Below are 19,946 nucleotides of genomic sequence, written 5' to 3'. Positions count from 1 at the left end.
TTGGAGCATGCGCAGATTCAGAATACGCTACATTGGCGCATGCGCAGATTCAGAATGCTCTACATTGGAGCACAGTAAAAAGTCTGACAACACCAGGTTTTAGTCCAACCTATTTATTTGATAATATTCTCACTAGCTTTCGAGGGGACAGCCTCTTCGTCAGGTGAATGGAGAGTTCTGGCCTCAGACAGAGCATATAAAGCACAGACAGTTTAGAGATTACTGATTAAAATGCGAATCCTTACACCTAACCTGCTGTTCAAGACCTGAAGTGGCTGATAATGTGAGTGGAAGGAGCACTGATCACAGGTTAAAGAGATGTGTATTGTCTCCAGACAGCACAGTAAGTGAGGTTTTGCAAACCCAGGCAAGTCACGGGGGTTACAGATAGTGCGACATGAACCCAAGATCCCTGTTGAGACCGTCCTCATGTGTGCGGAACTTGGCTATCAGTCTCTGTTCAGCGACTCTGCGCTGTCGTGTGTCGTGAAGGCCGCCTTGGAGAATGCTTACCCTTCCCCGGAGCGGAGAAGCTACGACATCTTCTCCGGAGTCTTCAACATATCATTGATGAAGACGAGCATCTCGCCAGGGCCATCCCCACACCCCCACTTCTTGCTTTCAGACAACCACACAACCTCAAACAGACTCAGAATACACTGGAGCATGCAGAGATTCAGAATGCTCTACATTGGAGCATGCGCAGATTCAGAATGCTCTACACTGGAACATGCGCAGATTCAGAATGCTCTACATTGGAGCATGCGGAGATTCAGAATACACTGGAGCATGCGCAGATTCAGAATGCGCTACACTGGAGCATGCGCAGTCGGGATGCTGGCGGGACACATGGTTGTATCGGGTCAGCGAGTGGGAAAGGGGCGAATGGAACCGGTAAGTGTGCGGGAAGGTTTCATGAACACTTTTGTAGGCCGACAAATCCGAATACGAATTTTCCGCTTCATATTCGCATCCATGTGGCGGCTGAGGCATTTTTCCCTCCATAGCAACCTTGGCTTAATGGTCGCCATCTTTGTGGAGGTCAATGTGCAGCAATTGTGACCAAAGGTGGATCAAATAAAACTGGGAATTGTCAGGAGTCTGGACTTAGAGGAAGTGAAGATATCTCGGAGGGTTATGATGGTCTGGAATGCGCTGACTGGGAGGTGGTAGAGGCGAGTTACCTAACATCCTTTAAAATATATCTGGATGAGAACTTTGCCCATCATAATATTTAGGGCCATGGGCCAAGTGTTGGCAGATTGGATTTGGTGCGAGTTCAGATATTTCATATGTGTGGGTGTGGGCTTGATGGGCTGAAGGGCCTCTTCTGTGCCACATGACTCCTATGATTGTGGGACTGGAGGACATTATAGAGAAAGAGAACGGTATGATCATGGAGGGATTTGAGTATATAATCCAATTATCACTTTGGAATCTTTGTGTTTTACAGCTATTGTGTCTGCACCAGCCACCAAACACCTTTCTAATTCAAATCCTGTTTTCCCACACTTGGTCTGTAGCCTTGTACACAATGGCTTATTATGCCTCTACCACCCTTTCAGGAAGTGAGTTCCAGATTCTCATCACTCTCAGAGTGAAAATGTTATTCCTCCAATCCCTCTAAATCTCCTGCCCCTCAGCTTAAATCTATGCCCCCTGGTTACGGACCTGCCTACTAAGGGGAAACATTTCTTATCTATCCTATCTACGTCCAACATTCATGAGGCCCCCTTCAGTTCTCTGTTCCAAGGGTAACAGCCCCAACCTAACCAGCCTCTCTTCATAGCTGAAAAGCTCCTGGTGACTCTGTTCTGCAACCTTCCTTTTGCAATCAAATCTTTCCTTTAGTTTGCAGCAGAACTGCACACATTAATCTAGTTGTGGCCAGTTGTATGCTTTATTATTTGAGGCCACACCTGGAATATTGTGTGCAGTTTTGATCTCCTTATCTGAGGAAAGATATCTTTGTGATAGAAAGAGTACAGCAAAGGTTCACCAGGCTGATTCCTGGGATGGCAGGTCTGTCACATGAGGAGCATCTGAGTCAGTTAGGATTATATTCACTGGAGTTCAGAAGAGAGAGGAGGGAATCTCATAGAAACTTCTAAAATTCTAACAGGGATGATTGAGAAATAATGTTCCTGATGGTGGGGGAGTCCAGAACTAGAGGTGTTAGTTTGAAGATAAGTGGTAAAATTTTTAGAATTAAGGTGAGGAGAAATTTCTTCACCCAGAGGGTGGTGAATGTGTGGAATTCACTACCACATACTGTTCATAGAGAAGGAAATGAGAGAGTACAGAATGTGGTGTTACAGTCATAGCTAGGGTGTAGAGAAAGATCAACATAATGCAAAGTAGGTCCATTCAAAACTCTGTCAGCAGCAGGGAAGAAGCTGTTCTTGATTCGGTTGGTATGGGATCTCAGACTTTTGTATCTTTTTCCCAACGGAAGAAGATGAAAAAGAAAATGTCCGGGGTGCATGGGGTCCTTAATTATGCTGGCTGCTTTGTTGAGGCAGCAGGAAGTGTAGACAGATTCAGTGGATGAAAGGCTGATTTGCATGATGGATTGGATTACATTCATGACCTTTTGGAGTTTCTTGCGGTCTTGGGCAGAGCAGGAGCCCATACTGAGCTGTGATACAACCAGAAAGAATGCTTTCTATGGTGCATCTGTAAAAGTTGGTGAGAGTCATAGCTGACATGCCAAATTTCCTGAGTCTTCTGAGAAAGCGACTGCAGCAGGCGACGGTGCAGAGGGACCTCGGGGTCCTTGTGCATGAATCGCAAAAACCCAGCTTGCAGGTGCAGCAGGTGGTCAGGAAGGCGAATGGGATGCTGGCCTTCATAGCGAGGGGGATTGAATATAAAAGTAGGGAGGTCTTGCTGCAGCTGTATAGGGCATTGGTGAGGCCGCAGCTGGAGTACTGTGTGCAGTTTTGGGCGCCGCACCTGCGCAAGGATATTTTGGCCCTGGAGGGAGTGCAGAGGAGGTTTACTAGGCTGATACCGGAGTTGAGGGGATTGAGCTATGAGGAGAGGCTGAATAAACTAGGCTTGTACTCGTTAGAGTTTAGAAGAATGAGGGGAGATCTCATTGAGACGTATAAGATGATGAATGGGATGGATAGGATAGAGGTGGAGAGACTCTTCCCGCTCAAAAAAGACAGTAGGACTAGGGGGCACAGCCTCAAGATAAAGGGGAGGCGGTTTAGAACGGAGTTGAGGAGGAACTTTTTCACTCAAAGGGTGGTGAATCTCTGGAATTCTCTGCCCGTTGAAGTGGTGGAGGCTGCCTCGCTAAATATTTTTAAGAAGCGGGTTGATGGGTTTTTGATAAGAGAAGGGATTAAGGGTTATGGGGAGAGGGCGGGAAAGTGGAACTGAGCCACGACAGATCAGCCATGATCTTATTGAATGGCGGGGCAGGCTCGAAGGGCTAGATGGCCTACTCCTGCTCCTATTTCTTATGTTCTTATGTTCTTATGAAAGTAGAGGCATTGGTGGGATTTCTTAACTAGAGTGTCGGCATGGGGGAGGAACCAGGACAGGTTGTTGGTGATCTGGATACCTAAAAACTTGAAGCTCTCGAGTCTTTCTGCTTCATCCCCATTGATGTAGACAGGGGCATGTTCTCCTCTATGCTTCCTGAAGTCGATGACAATCTCCTTCATTTTGGTGACATTGATGGAGAGATTATTGTCATCACACCAGTTCACCAGTTCTCTATCTCATTCCTGTACTCTGTCTCATCATTGTTTGAGATCTGTTCCACTATGATGGTTGCTCTGAGTCTATGGAGGAATTCACTCGATCATCCACCTCTCAAATCCATCAGACTGAGGAAGGTCTGTCCGTCTGCACCAAGTCTGGAGAGGGAGTCACTCGGTTCTCTGACCTGCGAATACACAAGGAAATTCAAACTGACCTTTTAAACGTCCAGACTGTGGGGCATGCTAGAATAGTTCCAGAGAACAGAGGTGCCATCAACATGTTCACATTAATAAAAGACCATTCAGGTGCTCTGACTGTGGGACTGAGTTCAGGCGATCATCTGAACTCACTGCAGTTCACACTGGGGAGAGACCATTCACTTGCACCAAGTGTGGGAAGGGATCCACTGAGTTACCAAATCTGCTGACATACCAGCGAGTTCACACTGAGGAGGCGTCACTCTCCTGTTCTGAGTGTGGGAAGGAATTTCTTAGTTCAACCAACTTGCTGAGACACCTGCGAATTCACAGATGGGGGAAGCCTTTCACCTGCTCCGAGTCTGGGCAAAAAATACACTCAGTCATTCCACCTGCTGTGACACACTGCACAGTGTGCGAGTTCACACTGGGAAGAAGCAATTCACCTGTACCAACTGTGGGAAGGGATTCACTCAGTTCTGCCACCTGCCAAGACATTAGGGAGAAGCCATTTACCTGCTCCAAGGCAGGAAGTTAGTCACTCAATCAAATGACCTGCAAAGACACCAGCGAGTTCACACTGGGAAGAAACCATTTCTCTGCTCAGAGTGTGGAAATGGATTTACTTAGTCATCCAATTTATTGAATCACCGGTGAGTTCACAATGGGGCAAAGCCTTTCACCTGCTCTTTGTCACTAAGACTGAAACAATCCCATCAGCTGCTGCTTCCCCTTTCAGCAGAATTGGTCTCTAAACGTTCCCCTTTCTCTCAGCCCTGAACACATCTTCTTCTCATTTACCTTCCATCTCTGCTCCTCTCAATGCTTATCTTATTCATGGGATACTCCTCGCGCTCGTGGGAGGTCTGAATCTCAGTCTATCCTGCAATAGCCAATCTTTAATGATATTGCTGCTAAATTGCTGGTGACCCAACTTCGCCCTTTCAGCAGTTCTCCGTCTCTGAGTGTAAGAACCATATAATTCCTACAGTTCTGAAGGAGTCTATTCATCCAATCAAGTCTACACTGACCCTCTGAAAGAGCACTCTACCTAGGTCCACTGTCGCAGCTAACCCCGTGCCCCTGTGCATTAGAACATAGAACATTACAGTGCAGTACAGGCCCTTCGGCCCTCAGTGTTGTGCCGAGCTATGTCCAATCCCAAGATCAAGCTATCCCACTCCCTATAATTCTGGAGTGCTTCATGTGCCTATCCAATAACCGCTTGAAAGTTCCTAAAGTGTCCGACTCCACTATCACAGCAGGCAGTCTATTCCACACCCCAACCACTCTCTGAGTAAAGAATCTACCTCGGACATCCCTCCTATATCTCCCACCATGAACCTTATAGTTATGCCCCCTAGTAACAGCTACGAGGAAATAGTCTCTGCATTAATCACGGCTCATCCACTGAGCATGCACATCTTTGACTGCAGGAGGAAAAAGCAGCACCAGGAGGACACTCACTGAGACACAGGAAGAATGTGAGAACTCCACACAGTCACCCAAGGCCGGAAATTAACTTGGATCTGTGGCGCTGTGAGGCAGCAGTGCTAACCACTGTGCCACCATGCAAGAACATCCTTGCTCAAGGAAGGAGACCAAAGTTGTGCACAATATTCCAGACATGGCCTCACCAAGGCCTTATAGAATTGCGTCAGGCGTTTCTGCTCCTGTATTCAAATCCTCTGACTGTGAAGGCTAACAGGTGCTCTGGTGTACTCCCACAGTTCAAAGATCTGTAGGTTAGGTGGATTTGCCATTCTAAATTGCCTGTTTGTGTCTCAAGATGTGTAGGTTAGAGGGATTAGTGGGATAAATGCAGGTTACGGTAATAGGGCGGTGTTGCTGCTCGGTGTCCCAGGATGCTTACATTAGAGGGTTTAGTGGGGTAAATATGTGGGGTTGCCGGTATGGGCCTGGGTGGGATTGTTGTCAGTGCAGATTCAATGGGCCGAATGGCCTCCTTCTAATCCAGGGATTCTGTGATCATCTGCGGGTTGTACACTTGGACCGCATGCTCGGAGTCTCCTGTTCTCTTTGAGGTCGAGGCTGGAAAGAAGCCAGAAGTGGACAATGGTGAATGTGGAGAATCTTCATTGGTTCACAATGGGCCTGGAACTCAGCCCCCATTCTCAATGCCCGAATGATTGACGGCGGCTCTGGAAATGGGGCGGGACGGGAGGACCGAGCGACGGCGGCTGGTCCTCCAACCAATCGGAGTGAATGAGGGGCGGGGCTGAGAATAGAGCATGCGCTGTCTGGATAATGGCGACGGAGAGAAGTTGCTGTCTGGAAGTGGAAGGGGTAAATGGAGAATCGTGAACTCGGAGAGAGCAATCAATCCATCGGGTGGGTGGAGACTCTTCGTAAACGGTTTATGTAAACGGCAAACTCCGAAACAGATTTTTCCAGTCTCTCGTTTGCACCGAGCGCGGCCGAGGATTTAGTTTCTTAGTTTCAGATTTGTCTGTTAACGGTTGCCATGCCTGTCGCCGGCAACAGGCGGAAGGGCGCATGCGCGAGTGCCCTCTTTGTGAGGGGCTTTTTGTAGTCGTACGTATGCGCGGCCGCCATGTTTATTTGGGGCAATCTTTTCAATGACTGAATGGGAACAACTTGTTCAACTGATTCACACTCTGAGTTAGAATGTCTGACTGATGGGGCTGAACAGCCCCTGTATGTCCAAGGTAGTGAATATATTGTACCGTTACCATTGTAAAACGACACAATTCATTTCATAGAAATGTGAGAAAGTAACATTTGATACTGAGCCACATAAGAAGATATTTGGACAGGTATAAAGAAAATTACAACATAGGAACACAGGGAATACAGGTACAGAATTCCCTAAAAGTGACGTCACAGGTGGATAGGGTCGTAAAGAGTGCTTTTGGTACATTGGCCTTTATAAATCGGAGTATCGAGTATAAAAGTTGGAGTGTTATAGTAAGGTTGTATAAGGCATTGGTGCAGTCCTAAATCTGCTCTCCCTTATTTTGAGGCCATGCCCCCTAGTTCTGGTTTCACCTGCCAGTAAAAAAATTTCCCTTCTTCTATCTCATCTAGTCCCTTCGTAATCTTGTGTGTGTGTTTCTATAAGATCTCCCCTCACTCTTCTGAATTCCAATGAGTATAACCCCAGTCTACTCAGCCTCTCCTCATAACCCAACCCTCTCAACTCTGGAATCAACCCAGTCAATCTCCTCTGCACCCCCTCCAATGCTAATATATCCTTTCTCAAGTAAGGAGACCAAAACTGTACTCAGTACCTGAGGTGTGGCCTCACCAGTACCTAATACAGTTGCAACATAACCTCACTGTTTTTAAACTCCATCCCTCTGGCAATGAAGGATAAAATTCCATCTGCTGCCTTAATTATCTGCTGAACCTGCAAATCAACTTTTTGTAATTCATGTACAAGGACACCCAGCTCTCTCTGCACAGCAGCATGCTGCAATTTTTTACTATTTAAATAATAGTCCATTTTGCTGTTATTCCAACCAAAATGGATGACCTCACATTTACCAATATTGTACTCCACCTGCCACTCACTTAGACTACCCATATCCCTTTGCCGACTTTCAGTGTCCTCTGCACACTTTGCTCTGCCACTCATCTTAGTGTCATCTGCAAATTTTGACACACTACACTTGGTCCCCAACTCCAAATCATCTATGCAGATCGTAAACAATTTCGATCCCAACACTGACCCCTGAGGCATACCACTAGTCACTGATCGCCAACCAGAAAAACACCCATTTACCCCCACTCTTTGCTTTCTGTTAGTTAACCAATCATCTATGCTTGCTAATACATTACCTGTAACACTGTGCACCTTTACCTTATGTAGCAGTTTTTGGTGTGGCACCTTGTCAAATGCCTTCTGGAAATCCAGATACACCAAATCCAAAGGTTCCCCACTGTCTACTGCACATGTAACGTTCTCAAAGAATTCCACCAAATTAGTCAAACATGACCTACCCTTCGTGAACCTATGGTGCATCTTCTCAGTAGGACACTTTATATCAGATGCTATTTCTTCCTTGAGGATAGATTCAAGCATTTTCCCTACTACAGAAGTTAAGCTAACCTGCTTATAATTACCCGCCTTTTGTCTACCTCCTTTTTTAAACCGTGGCGTCACATTTGCTGTTTTCCAATCTACGGGAACCACCCCAGAGTCCAGTGAATTTTGGTAAATTACCACTGGCGCATTTGCTATTTCTGCCACCATCTCTTTTAGTTCTCTGGCATGCATTCCATCAGGACCAGGAGACTTGTCTACCATTAGCCCCCATTAGCTTGCCCAACACTACCACTTTAGTGATAATGATAGTTTCCAAGTCCTCACCTGCCAAAGCCTTCCTGTCATCAATTTTTGGCATGTTATTTGTCTATCATTTGAAGACTGACAGAAAATACCTATTCAATGCCTCAGCCATTTTCTCATTTCCAGTTATTACATTCCCCTTCTCATCCTCTAAAGGACCAACGTTTACTTCAGTTCAATTTCCCAACTTGCCTTTGTGTTTTTGTGGGTTCTGACATCTTGTTTTTCCAGATTGTGGTCTGGGAAATGAAGCCAGGAATCACCAGGATTTGACAGAGCTGCCCAGTTCATAGCAATCTGAATACATAGGATTTTGAACATGGAAGAAAAAAGTGCCGTTGACAGTGGGGAGAAAGCATACACGTGTTCTGTGTGTGAACAAGGATTCAGCCAAGCATCAGACCTGTCAGAACATAAATGCAGTCACAACAGGAAGAAGCTGTTGGAGCCTGAGGATTGTGGGAAGGGATCTGACTCCCCACCTGACCTTGAAACTAATCGGTACAGTCACAGTGGGGAAAAGCAGTTCACCTGCTCTGACTGCGGGAAGGTATTCGGTCGGTTGCCTAACCTATTGAAGCACAGGTACATTCACACTGGGGAGAGACCGTACACCTGCTCCAAATGTGGGAAAGGATTTACTCAGTCATCCAACTTACGATCACACCAGCGAATTCACACTGATGAGAAACCTTTTAAATGCCCAGATTGTGACAAGTGTTTTAAACGTCCTGGGAATCTGATTTCCCATCAACTAGTTCACACGGAGGAGAGACCTTTCAGCTGCCCGCAATGTGGGAAGGGTTTTAAGAGTTCTGCGAAACTGATGACCCATAAACTAATTCACAGAGATGAGAGACCTTTTAACTGTCCACACTGTAAGAAGTGCTTTAAAAGTTCAAGGGAACTGAAGTTCCATCAACGTGTTCACACCGATCAGAGACCTTTTAAATGTTCCAACTGTGAGAAGTGCTTTAAAACCTCTGGGGATCTGATGTCCCATCAAAATGTTCACTCTAACGAAAGACCTTTTAAATGCCCATATTGTGGGATATGCTTCAAACGTTCCAGTGAGCTGAAGTCTCATCAACGTGCTCACACTGACGCAGGACCTTATATATGCTCAGAATGTGGGAAGTGCTATAAATATTTCCAGGGGCTGATGTCCCACCAAGGTGTTCACACTGCTGAAGGATAAAATCAATGAGAACATACACTGCAGCAAAGCTAGCAGAAAGGGTTGAAGCTGCAGCCATATTAAACTGCAGGAAGACAAACTGTGAGTAGCCTTCTCCTCCTCCCTCAAAGATAGAACCAGGCGGCTACACACCAGGTAGTGGGTCCAAAGATAGTGACAACAATGGAGATCCAAGTGGGACTGGCGGATCTGGAACATTGTGCTTAACATTGGCCGTCAGGGTAGTAACCAGATGAGGAACATAACGGTTTTCCACAAGTCGCAAAGTATTTCTTTATAAAATGTTACCCCTAGTCACGAATAATTTCTGTGTAGCATGTAATATGAGATATTTCTATGCAATTTGGCAGTTTTGAAGCTGGTAGCTGGGACGAAGAGAGATTTATTAGACATATGGTTACTAAACACCAACGGGTGGAATTTAGAGGCAACCTTGGGTATGACCAAGGGCTAACGGGGGAATAATTGTGGAAGGATTAAATCAATAAGAACATAGACTGCAGCAAAACAGACAGCGACACACCAGGTGGTGGGTACCAGAGATTGTAACAACAATGGAGATCCAAGGCACTGTTTACCATGACTGGGAAGAATGCATAAAGTCTTTGTCCCCCAAGAAAATCAAATCAAAACTCAAAAGACATGGTCAAAGAGATGATGGTCGCAATCATTGGTAGATGTACATGTCAGAAGGAGCTCATAATTGTTTCTACTTGTATATGATGTGAAATCATCAGCACAGGAGATAAAGGGGGAAACAGGACAAAATAACATCATCCAGGGTAACTGAAACAGCAGCATTGTGTGAGATCACCTAATCAATAAAGAGGTCCACAGATCCCATCATCATAAATCACAAGTACAGTTCTGTAATGACAAAAGCTGAATTAACAGATAATGGCCCAATCAGAACATTGAATGTACCCATTGTAACATGAAATATTATAAGAATGCTGTTTGAATCCACCTGAGCAGAGTCACTCAGCAGAATTGCCCTGAGTTGGTCCTCTGGGTGCTCTCCTATATATTCGGTACAAGCTTGAATAAACCTCCATACAATCTCAAAGACTCCACTTGTTTGATCCCTCCAACAACACTGATGAGAAACCAGTCAGGAGCTCTCAAGTGAGGCTGTGTTCAAGAAGTCATCAGACCTGACTGAACATTAGTGAAAGGAGAGACCTTTTAATTACCTAAAATTGTGGGAAGTGATTTACATGTTCTGGCAAGCTGATATGCATGAATTTGTTCACAGTGATGAGAGACTGTTTGTGTGCTCTCAATGTGCATTCAAACTACCTCACAAAACATCAGTGAGTTCACAGTGGGAGAAGGCCATTCACCCACTCTAAATGTGGGAAGTGATTCACTCACTCATGCAACTTACTGGCACATATGCAAGTTCACACGAGGAGAGACCTTTTAAATGCCCAGTCTGTGGGAAGTATTTCAGGAGTTCTGGGGAACTGATGACCCATCAACTAATTCACACAGATGAGAGATCTTTCAACTGCCCAGGACTGAGAAGTGCTTTAAAAGGTCAAGGGAACTTAAGTTTCATCAACTTGTTCACAATGATGAGAGAACTTTTAAATGTCCCAATTTTGGAAAATGCTTTAAAACCTCTGGAGACCTGATGTCCCATCAATGGCTGCTTAATCAGCTGAGCATCCATTTAAATATCCAGATTGTGAGGAGTGTTTCAAATGTTCCAGTGAGCTGATATCCCGTCAACATCATTAATGAGAGATGTTTTAAATGTTCAGGCTGTGGGAAATGCTTTAAAAGTTCTGGGAATCCGATGATCCACCAATGTGTTCACACTGATGAGAGACCATTCAAGGTGCCCTCACTGTGGGACAAGTTTCAGGCGATCATCTGCTCTCACTCAACATCAGTGAGTTCACAGTAGCTGGGGAATGCTTACTGCTCTGAGTCTGGGAAGGCATTCACTCAGTTATTTGACTTGAAAACACACCAAAGAGTTCTCACTGACAAGACACATTTTAACTGTCCAGAGTGTGCAAAGTTGTTTTACATGAAAACATAGAAGATAGGAGCAGGAGGAGGCCATTTGGCCCTTTGAGCCTCCTCCGCCATTCATTATGATCATGGCTGATCATCTAAGTCAATAGCCTAATCCTGCTTTTTCCCCATAACCTTTGATCCCATTCACCCCAAGTGCTATATCCAGCCGCCTCTTGAATATGTTCAATGTTTTGGCATCAACTACTTCCTGTGGTAATGAATTCCACAGGCTCACCACTCTTCAGATGAAGAAATGTCCCCTCATCTCTGTCCTAAAGGGGTCTACCCTAAATCCTCAGACTGTGACCCCTGGTTCTGGACTTCCCCGCCATTTAGTCCTGTTGTCATTTTATAAGTCTCTATGAGATCCCCTGATTTGTTTGAACTCAAGCAAAAGTAATCCTAATCTAGTCAATCTCTCCTCATGTATCAGTTCTGCCATCCCCAGAGTCAGCCTGCTAAACTTTCACTGCACTCCCTCGAGCAAGAACGTCCTTCCTCAGAAAAGGAGACCAAAACTGCACACAGTACTCTCGTTGTGGCCTCACCAAGGCCCTGTATAATTGCAACAACATATCCATGCTCCTGTACTCGAAACCTCTTGCAATGAAGGTCAACATGCCATTTGCATTCTTTACTGCCCGCTGCACTTGCATGCTTACCTTCAGTAACTGGTGCATAAGGACACCCAGGTCCTGTTGCACACTTCCCTCTCCCAATTTACAGCCATTCAGTAGTGATCTGCCCTTTTGTTTCCAAAGTGAATAACCTCACAAAGAGCTCTTAGGAACTGATTTACCATCAACATGTTGTCAAGAAGTAAGAATAAAATGATGATTAAAGAATTGGATAAAAGAACATTTTCCGTGTAATAGAATGAACAGACATTCACCAAAGCGAAGTGAAGCAGCAAGTCCATTTTCTCATTTTCTGATGACACCACTAATGGGTCAGATCTCAAAGAATGATGAGACGGAATATAGGAAAGAGATAGAGAATCTGGTGAACTGGCGCAATGACAATAATCCCTTAATGTCAGTAAAATGAAGGGGATAGTCATCGACTTCAGGAAGTGCAGTGAAGGATATGCCCCTGTGGCCAAACAGGCCACCTAATGGTGATTTACAGAGATAATTGGACAAGCACTGAAACAGGCAGTCTGAAGCCTCAAAAGAAAAGGACAGAGATAAACAGGTTGCAACTCAGATGACTGAATACACAGGAAACAGGCCTTCCCAAAGTCAATGGGCACCCTCTGGTCAGACTTATTTGTTTACCAGAAAAAGGGGAGCCTTAACCCCTTATTTGGGAGGGAGGTAAGTGACTTTCATGCTTCCAGCACCTATAGGCATGGCTCTTGGGTACACACCCAGAGATCAGTGGGGCAGCACCTGACTGGACTCTTATTGATCAGGGTGATCAAGCCCTGATTGATTGAGAAAAATCAAGAGACCGCCCAAAAGGATATGAAAATAAGGAGGGATAAAAGGTGCTGCACAACAGAAAAACCTCTCCCCACCACGCCCCCCCCCCGCCACAATCCCTCCCGCCAACCGAATGAACAACAACAATGGTGACCATGAGGTCAGTAGGAGGTGCAATGCCTATTGCAATCAGTTTGGATCATGTAGATCAAGCCCAAGACAGGAAGTGGTGAGTCTGCCTTGTCACCTTCTGACTGGAATGTCTCACTTTGAATTGAACTTTGATTGGATTGAACTGGATATAAACAAAAACGGTGACCAAAACCAGCAACAACCAGCACGAGGAGAACCACCACACCCAAGAAGGAAGCACCAGACTACGCAGAGGACTACAGAGACCAACACACAGATAAAGGCCAATATCTGCCTGGATACTTGCCAGTCACGCAAAAGTTAAGTCAAAGTCTAGTCTTGAACTTTGGTATTCCATAAGATAATTTATTGTTGATTGGGTGGATGATTAATAATTGTGTGCGAATAAATATTATTGTATGAACAAGAAGTTTACCTGCAATTCTTTGTTCACCACATAAGGGTTAAAACAGATTGTGCGGCAGGCATAGCAACACCACTATCTGCATCAGTGGACAGCTTCAAATTTCTATTATCCAGATCACTAACAGCCTGGCCTCACCCCTCCACGCCAATGCTATAGTTAAGGAAACCCTCCAACACCTCTACTTTCTCAGGAGGCATGTTCTCTCTGACTCTCGCCAATTTTTACACATGCACCATAGAAAGCATCCTTTCCAGATGTATCACAGCTTGGTTTGGCTTCTGCTCTGACCAAGACTGCAAACTACAAAGGGTTGTAAAAGAAGTCCAGCCCATCTTGCAAACAAAACTCCCATCCACTGACTCTGGCTACACTTCCCACTGCCTCGGAAATGCAGCCAGCATATTCAAGGACTCCACCCACCCTGGACATACTTTCTTCCAGTTCGCCACCTTTAAAGGGACAGGGAGAGGAACAGCTGGGCTGAATGGTGCTGCTAACTGACAGCACTGCAGTGCCTGTTAACCATCCAGCCTGCTCAGTTTATATTGCTTAATACCGTATTAAAGTTGCTGAGACTGGAGTTTGGTGACTGCTGATTAATAAGACAAGATGTTACCTAGAATTTTCCAATATCTTTCCTCTTCTGTTGCTCTGCAACTTATAAACTTTAACCAGTTAGTCTATGTTTTACTTTTTTAACTGATGAAATGCATCACCTAATTTTTTTGTGGTAAATGTTGTCTGCCCATTAAATCTCTAAATACTTCCAGGTTGGACATTTTTTAAACATGGAGTTTGCAGGCAGGAATCTTGTGGGGACTTTCTCTGTTGAATCCCTACACAACAGAAGGAGCACATTCAGCCCATCGAGTCTGTACCAACCACAATCCCACCCAGGCCCCATTCCCGTAACACCGTACATTTACTTTGCTAATCCCCCTGACACTGGGGTCAATTTAGCATAGCCAATCAACCTAACTCACATATCTTTAGACTATGCAAGGAAACCGGAGCACCTGTAGGAAACCCACGCAGGAGAGAATCCCACCTATGTCATATCCCCATAACCCTACGTATTTACCTTGCTAATCTCCCTGCCGCTAAGATATTTGACTTGACTTTTTTATTGCCACGTGTATTAGTATGCAGTGCAAAGTATCGTTACTTGCATGCTATACAGACAAAACATACCATTCATAGAGAAGGAAAGGAGAGATGCAGAATGTAGTGGTATAGTCTTAGCTAAGATGTAGAGAAAGACCAACTTAATATAGCGTAGATCTATTCAAAAGTCTAATGACAGCAGGGAAGAAGTTGTTCTTGAGTTGGTTGGTACATGACCTCACACTTTTGTATCTTTTTCCTGACAGAAGAACGTGGAAGAGAGAATGTCCGGGTGTGTGGGGTCCTTAACTATGCTGGCTGCTTTGCCAAGGCAGCAGGAAGTGTAGACAGAGTCAATGAATGGGAGGTTGATGGACTGGGCTACATTAATGACCTTTGGTAGTTTCTTGCAGTCTTGGACAGAGCAGGAGCTGCGATACAACCGGAAAGAATGTTTTCTATGCAAGGGTCAATTTAGCACGGCCAATGCACAAACCTGCACATCTTTGGCATTTGGGAGGAAACCGGAGCACCTGGAGAAAACTCATTCAGACACGGGGAGAATGTGCAAACTCCACACAGACAGTGACCCGAGGCCAGAATTGAACCCTGATCCCCGGTGCTGTGAGGCAGCAGTGCGAACCACTGTGCCATCGTGACGCCTGCTGTAAAAACATCTCCTGTAAAGTTGTGGTGATAATGAGTGTCCTGGGGAAATGAGTGTGAATCCCCCAGCCCCAGGGGAACTGACCATTCATCTCTAGCTCTAATTCCCAAACACAAAATACTGCCAATAATCAGCAACTCAGCCTGAGGCTGTGGCCCCGCCCATCATCTGAAACCGTCACAATGCCCGGCTGATCGACAGCAACTCTAGACCAATAAGAAGAGAAAGGGCGGGGCTGGAGGACCGAGTGGGAGCTGCTGCTCCTCCAAACAATCGGAATGAATGAAGGGCGGGGCTGGGAGTGGAGCATGCGTGGTGTGAGTAGTGGTGATGGGGACTGATGTAATGTCCGCTGGGTAAGTAAGTGAAATGGTAGCACGGAGGGAGCGATGGATCTGGCGGGTGAGGGGAGAGGTTTCGTAGACATGTTGTTTTAACCCTGGATAGGAACTTCCTGCTGACTTGTTTGTACGGGATGGGACGCAGTGTTTTCGCAGACACGATTCAGACTGACATGCTTCCTGCAGGTAATGAGCGGCAGCCATATTTATGCGTGGCCACGTACATTAAAGCGCATGCGCAGTCGCCATGTTTATTTGGGGTAACAACTTCATCTGTTGGAACCAGAGAATGGTTCCAGTGTAGAAGAAGGCCATCATGTCAGTTCCGGCCAAACAAATCTAGTCGCTCGTTTAAATCCTAATTTTCAAGCCCTGTTCTGTAGCTTTGAAGATTACAGAGCTTCAGTTGCAGATCTGTGGACCTCTTTCCAAGGTCTCTCACTTCTTCATCCCCCTCAATGTTTTCCTGTTTATTGACTGTTTCCTTTCTTCGTTTGTCCTCCCGAAATTCATTACTTCACACTTTTCTGGATTGAATTCCATCTGTCACTCCTCTGCCCACTCAACCAAACAATTGGTATCATTCTGGAGTCTCTTCATCCACGACATGGCCAATTTTGTGTCATCTGCAAATTTCTTAATCATGCCTCCCGCCTTTAAGTCTGAATCATTAGTATGTACAACAAATAACAAGGACCCTAACACTGTGCTCTGTGGAACATCTTTAGAAACTGTTCTTCATTGCTAAATGCTTCGTTGCTGAATCATCCATCGACCATTACCCTTTGTTTCTGCTCTGTGAGCCAATTTTGGATCCAACATGCCACCTTCCCTTGTATCCCATGGGATCTAATTTTTCTCAGCAGTCTGCCATGTGGGACCTTGTTAGATGCCTCAATGAAATCTGTGCAGACAATATCCACTACATTACCCAAATCAATTCCCCTGTGTTACTTCTTCAAAAAATTTGGTCAATTCTCCACTTAACAAAATCATACTCAGGGAATAACAGAATGAGAAAAACTTGTCCATCAAACATCTTCCTATTTTGAGTTACAACATCTTGTTGAGTAATTTGACAAGGAATTATTCAATGAGCAACATGATACTAGGAAGTTCTATGGAGCAAATGGACCTTGGCTATAGATCTCTGAAGGGAGAAAGGCATGTTCGTACTGAGATGAAAAGGCACATGGGACACAACTTTCTCAATCTAGGCGTAGATTACAAAAGCAGGGAAGTCATGTTGGAGTTGTATAGAACTTTGGTGAGGCCACAGCTAGAGTAATGTATGCAGTTCTGATCACCACATTGTAGGAGGATATGATTGCACTGGAGTGGGTGTGGAGGAGATTCACCAGGATGCAGAACCATCACATATTCACCTATTATAATGAGGGTTCCTGATTCATTTCTAGGAAATGTTATTTTGAATTTATTCCTGAAAACTGGACTTCCTATAACAGTGTTATTGTCAATGTTGCTGAGTTAAGGTGTCCAATAAAACTCAGGGCTGAATATTCTGTTATCTGTTTTGGGGTTTTATTTATCAGAGCTGGTGTTGTAGCTTACCTGCTGGTGCCATAGCACAAACTGTTTTAACGTGTGTGTATTTATGATCAACAAATTCACTCTGGTTGTGCAAAGAGTTAATATTGCAGCTTTTGCAATTCAGTTTTGCCATTTTAAAATATGTTTTACAGTGGGTTTACCCAGCGTTACCTTTAATCTAATATTCCTGTCCTTATTCCATATTATTTGTACTTTATTCTTCAAACCCTTGCTTGGAGGACATTAGTGAACCAGTTGGGTATTTGCGACAGTCCAGCAGTTTTCATGGTTACTTTTTCCGATACCGGTTCCACAAGTTACCAGATTCATTCAGCTCAGTTTCACAATCTGCCTTTGTGTTGCTGTGAGTTCTCTCTCACTTTTTTCTGTTTCAAATCAATTTCACAGGGTGTTAGAAGGTGAGGATTTGCAGTGGGGAAACAGAAACCAAACATCACATCAGGATCTCACAGAGTTGCTCAATTTATTGTAACCAGAATATCATTAGATTTTGAACATGGAAGGAAAAAGCACCGTTCGCAGTGGGGTGAAACCATACACGTGTTCTGTGTGTGGAAGAGGATTCAACCAATCATCTGGGCTGTCGAGACACAAACGCAGTCACAGTGGGGAGAAGTTGTGGAAATGTGGGGACTGTGGAAAAGCATTCTATTATCTAAGTGAGTTGGAAGCTCATCGACGCAGTCACACTGGGGAGAAACCTTTCATCTGCTCTCACTGTGGGAAGGGATTCATTCTGTCATCCCACCTACTGAGACACCAGCGGGTTCACACCGAGGAGAGACCTTTTAAATGCTCAGACTGTGGCAAATGCTTTAAAAGTACCAGGGACCTGATGCTCCATCAACGGATTCACACTGATGAGAGACCGTTCAAGTGCTCTCACTGTGGGACTGGGTTCAAGCGATCGTTTAATCTGACTGCGCACCAGAGAATTCACACCGGGGAGAAACCATTCACCTGCTCCGACTGTGGGAAGAGATTCACTCAGTCGTCCAACCTGCTGACACACCGGCGCATTCACACTGAGGAGAGACCATTTCACTGCCCAGACTGTGGGAAGCGCTTTAAAAGCTCTGGGGAGCTGATGATCCATCAACGCATTCACACGGACGAGAAAAAGTTTAGGTGCTCTCACTGTGGCACTTGCTTCAAGCAGTCGTGTAGCCTCACTGTACACCTGCGAGTTCACACTGGGGAGGGACTGTTCACCTGCCTTGATTGTGGGAAGAAATTTACCACCTCCTCCAACCTGCTGAGACACCAGCGAGTTCACAAGTGTTATAAAGGGGAGGGTGATCTCTCAGAGAACTAACACTCAACCATCAAAGAGAAGTACCTCCCTTTCTTAATCTATTGAAGAGTACATGGGAAAAAGTACGATCTGCCTACAGCGATTCTGACTGATCAAATCAAAATAACTACCTGAGAATTTCTTTTTAAAAGAAACAAGTAACACTTTATTTTATCTCACTAACAGTGAACAGGTTAACTGAACTGTCAACAAACTGAATAAAACACGGTTCTAATGGAATGCTGTTGGGATAAATACAATTCCCACTTACTGACAAAAAAAAAGAATTTTTATAGTCACTCTCAAAATGGAATCACGTTTGTCATCTTCCCAAATGTCCTTGACTTCCTTCGTGTTCTGTTGGTCTGTTCTTCTGAGATGAAATGAGGTTTTCTCTTAAGACATAAAATGTGGCTGTAACACTGGCAGAGAGTTGTCTGTGTCTCTCTCTACAGCGGTGAGCAGGCTGCCGGCAGAGGCAGTGGCTGTCTTTCTGGCAGTTTTCTGGAGCTGGGAGCAGTACCAAATGATGTACCAAAAACCCCACAATCGGATAGTTTACAAGTTATCCAAACATCAAATTCAAAGTTGATAGGTCACTGCTATTCGAATGCCGATTTCAAATTGATTGGTTAAAATTCAAAAACATGTTCTGATTCAAATGCCTGAAACCTGTTCCCAAAGCAACCCTATTTTTTTGCCTGATACATTGCTTCAGTCTGTACTGGATGCAACTGCAGCTCCTCAGCACAGAAAATACTAAACCACCTTTTAAACAGTTTTACAACTCTTAGCACTTTTACAGTTTTTTTATAATGTTACAAATTCACAAGTAACTGCAATGACTGTGCTTTGCTGTTGATCACATCCAGGGTGGCACAGTGCTCAGCACTGCTACCTCACAGTGCCAGCGCCCCGAGTTCGATTCTGGCCTTGGGTGACTGTCAATGTGGAATTTGCCTGTTCTCCCCATGTCTGCGAGGGCTTCCTCCGGGTGCTCCCGTTTCCTCCCACAACCCAAAGATGTGCAGGTTAGGTGGATTGACCATGCTGAAATGCCTCTTAGAGTCCACAGGTTAGGGGGATTAGTGGGGTTAAGGGAACGGGGTGAGGGTGGGCCTGGGTAAGATGCGCTGTCAGAGAGTCAGTGCAGATTCGATGGGCCAAATGGCTCCCTGCAATGTAGGGATTCTGTGTTTTTATGATTCATTGGGGTCTGTTTCTGCTGATGATAATAAACTCCAGTGTATATCCAGCTTATGTTCCAGATTAGAAATCATAGAACCCTACAGTGCAGAAAGAGGCCCTTCAGCCCATCGAGTCTGCACCGAACACAATCCCACCCAGGCCCTACCCCCATATCCCTACATATTATACCCACTAATCCCTCTAACCTACACATCCCTGGACACTAAGGGGCAATTTCTTAGCATGGCCAATCAACCTAACCCGCACATCTTTGGACTGTGGGAGGAAACCGGAGCACCCGGAGGAAACCCACGCAGACACGAG

The 19,946-nt window shown here is 45.1% G+C and overlaps 2 protein-coding genes across 3 annotated transcripts; both read left to right on the top strand.

Moving 5' to 3' along the window:
- The first annotated feature begins 848 nt into the window (after positions 1–848).
- Positions 849–18,970, top strand: LOC145362053 (uncharacterized). Of its 2 annotated transcripts, none has more exons than XM_080218104.1 (2): positions 849–894; positions 17,528–18,970. In XM_080218104.1, exon 2 carries the CDS (start codon positions 17,637–17,639, stop codon positions 18,453–18,455), a length of 819 nt encoding a protein of 272 aa, XP_080074230.1. In that variant the 5' UTR covers positions 849–894; positions 17,528–17,636; the 3' UTR covers positions 18,456–18,970. The 2 variants fall into 2 exon arrangements, with proteins under 2 accessions (XP_080074230.1, XP_080074229.1); XM_080218103.1 differs by lacking the exon at positions 849–894 and adding an exon at positions 15,622–15,754.
- LOC145362052 (uncharacterized) lies at positions 5,964–12,982 on the top strand. Its single transcript, XM_080218102.1, has 2 exons — positions 5,964–6,266; positions 8,479–12,982. Exon 2 carries the CDS (start codon positions 8,567–8,569, stop codon positions 9,443–9,445), a length of 879 nt encoding a protein of 292 aa, XP_080074228.1. The 5' UTR covers positions 5,964–6,266; positions 8,479–8,566; the 3' UTR covers positions 9,446–12,982.
- Positions 18,971–19,946: the final 976 nt, after the last annotated feature.

Source organism: Carcharhinus amblyrhynchos, chromosome X (assembly GCF_965287045.1).
Source record: "Carcharhinus amblyrhynchos chromosome X, sCarAmb.v2.hapA, whole genome shotgun sequence".
NCBI lineage: Eukaryota > Metazoa > Chordata > Chondrichthyes > Carcharhiniformes > Carcharhinidae > Carcharhinus > Carcharhinus amblyrhynchos.
This window is presented reverse-complemented; position numbering and strand designations above follow the sequence as displayed.

Excerpts from the sequence above, each read along its gene's own strand:
- LOC145362052 (XM_080218102.1), top strand. The coding sequence starts at position 8,567 with ATGGAAGAAAAAAGTGCCGTTGACAGTGGGGAGAAAGCATACACGTGT.
- LOC145362053 (XM_080218104.1), top strand. The coding sequence starts at position 17,637 with ATGGAAGGAAAAAGCACCGTTCGCAGTGGGGTGAAACCATACACGTGT.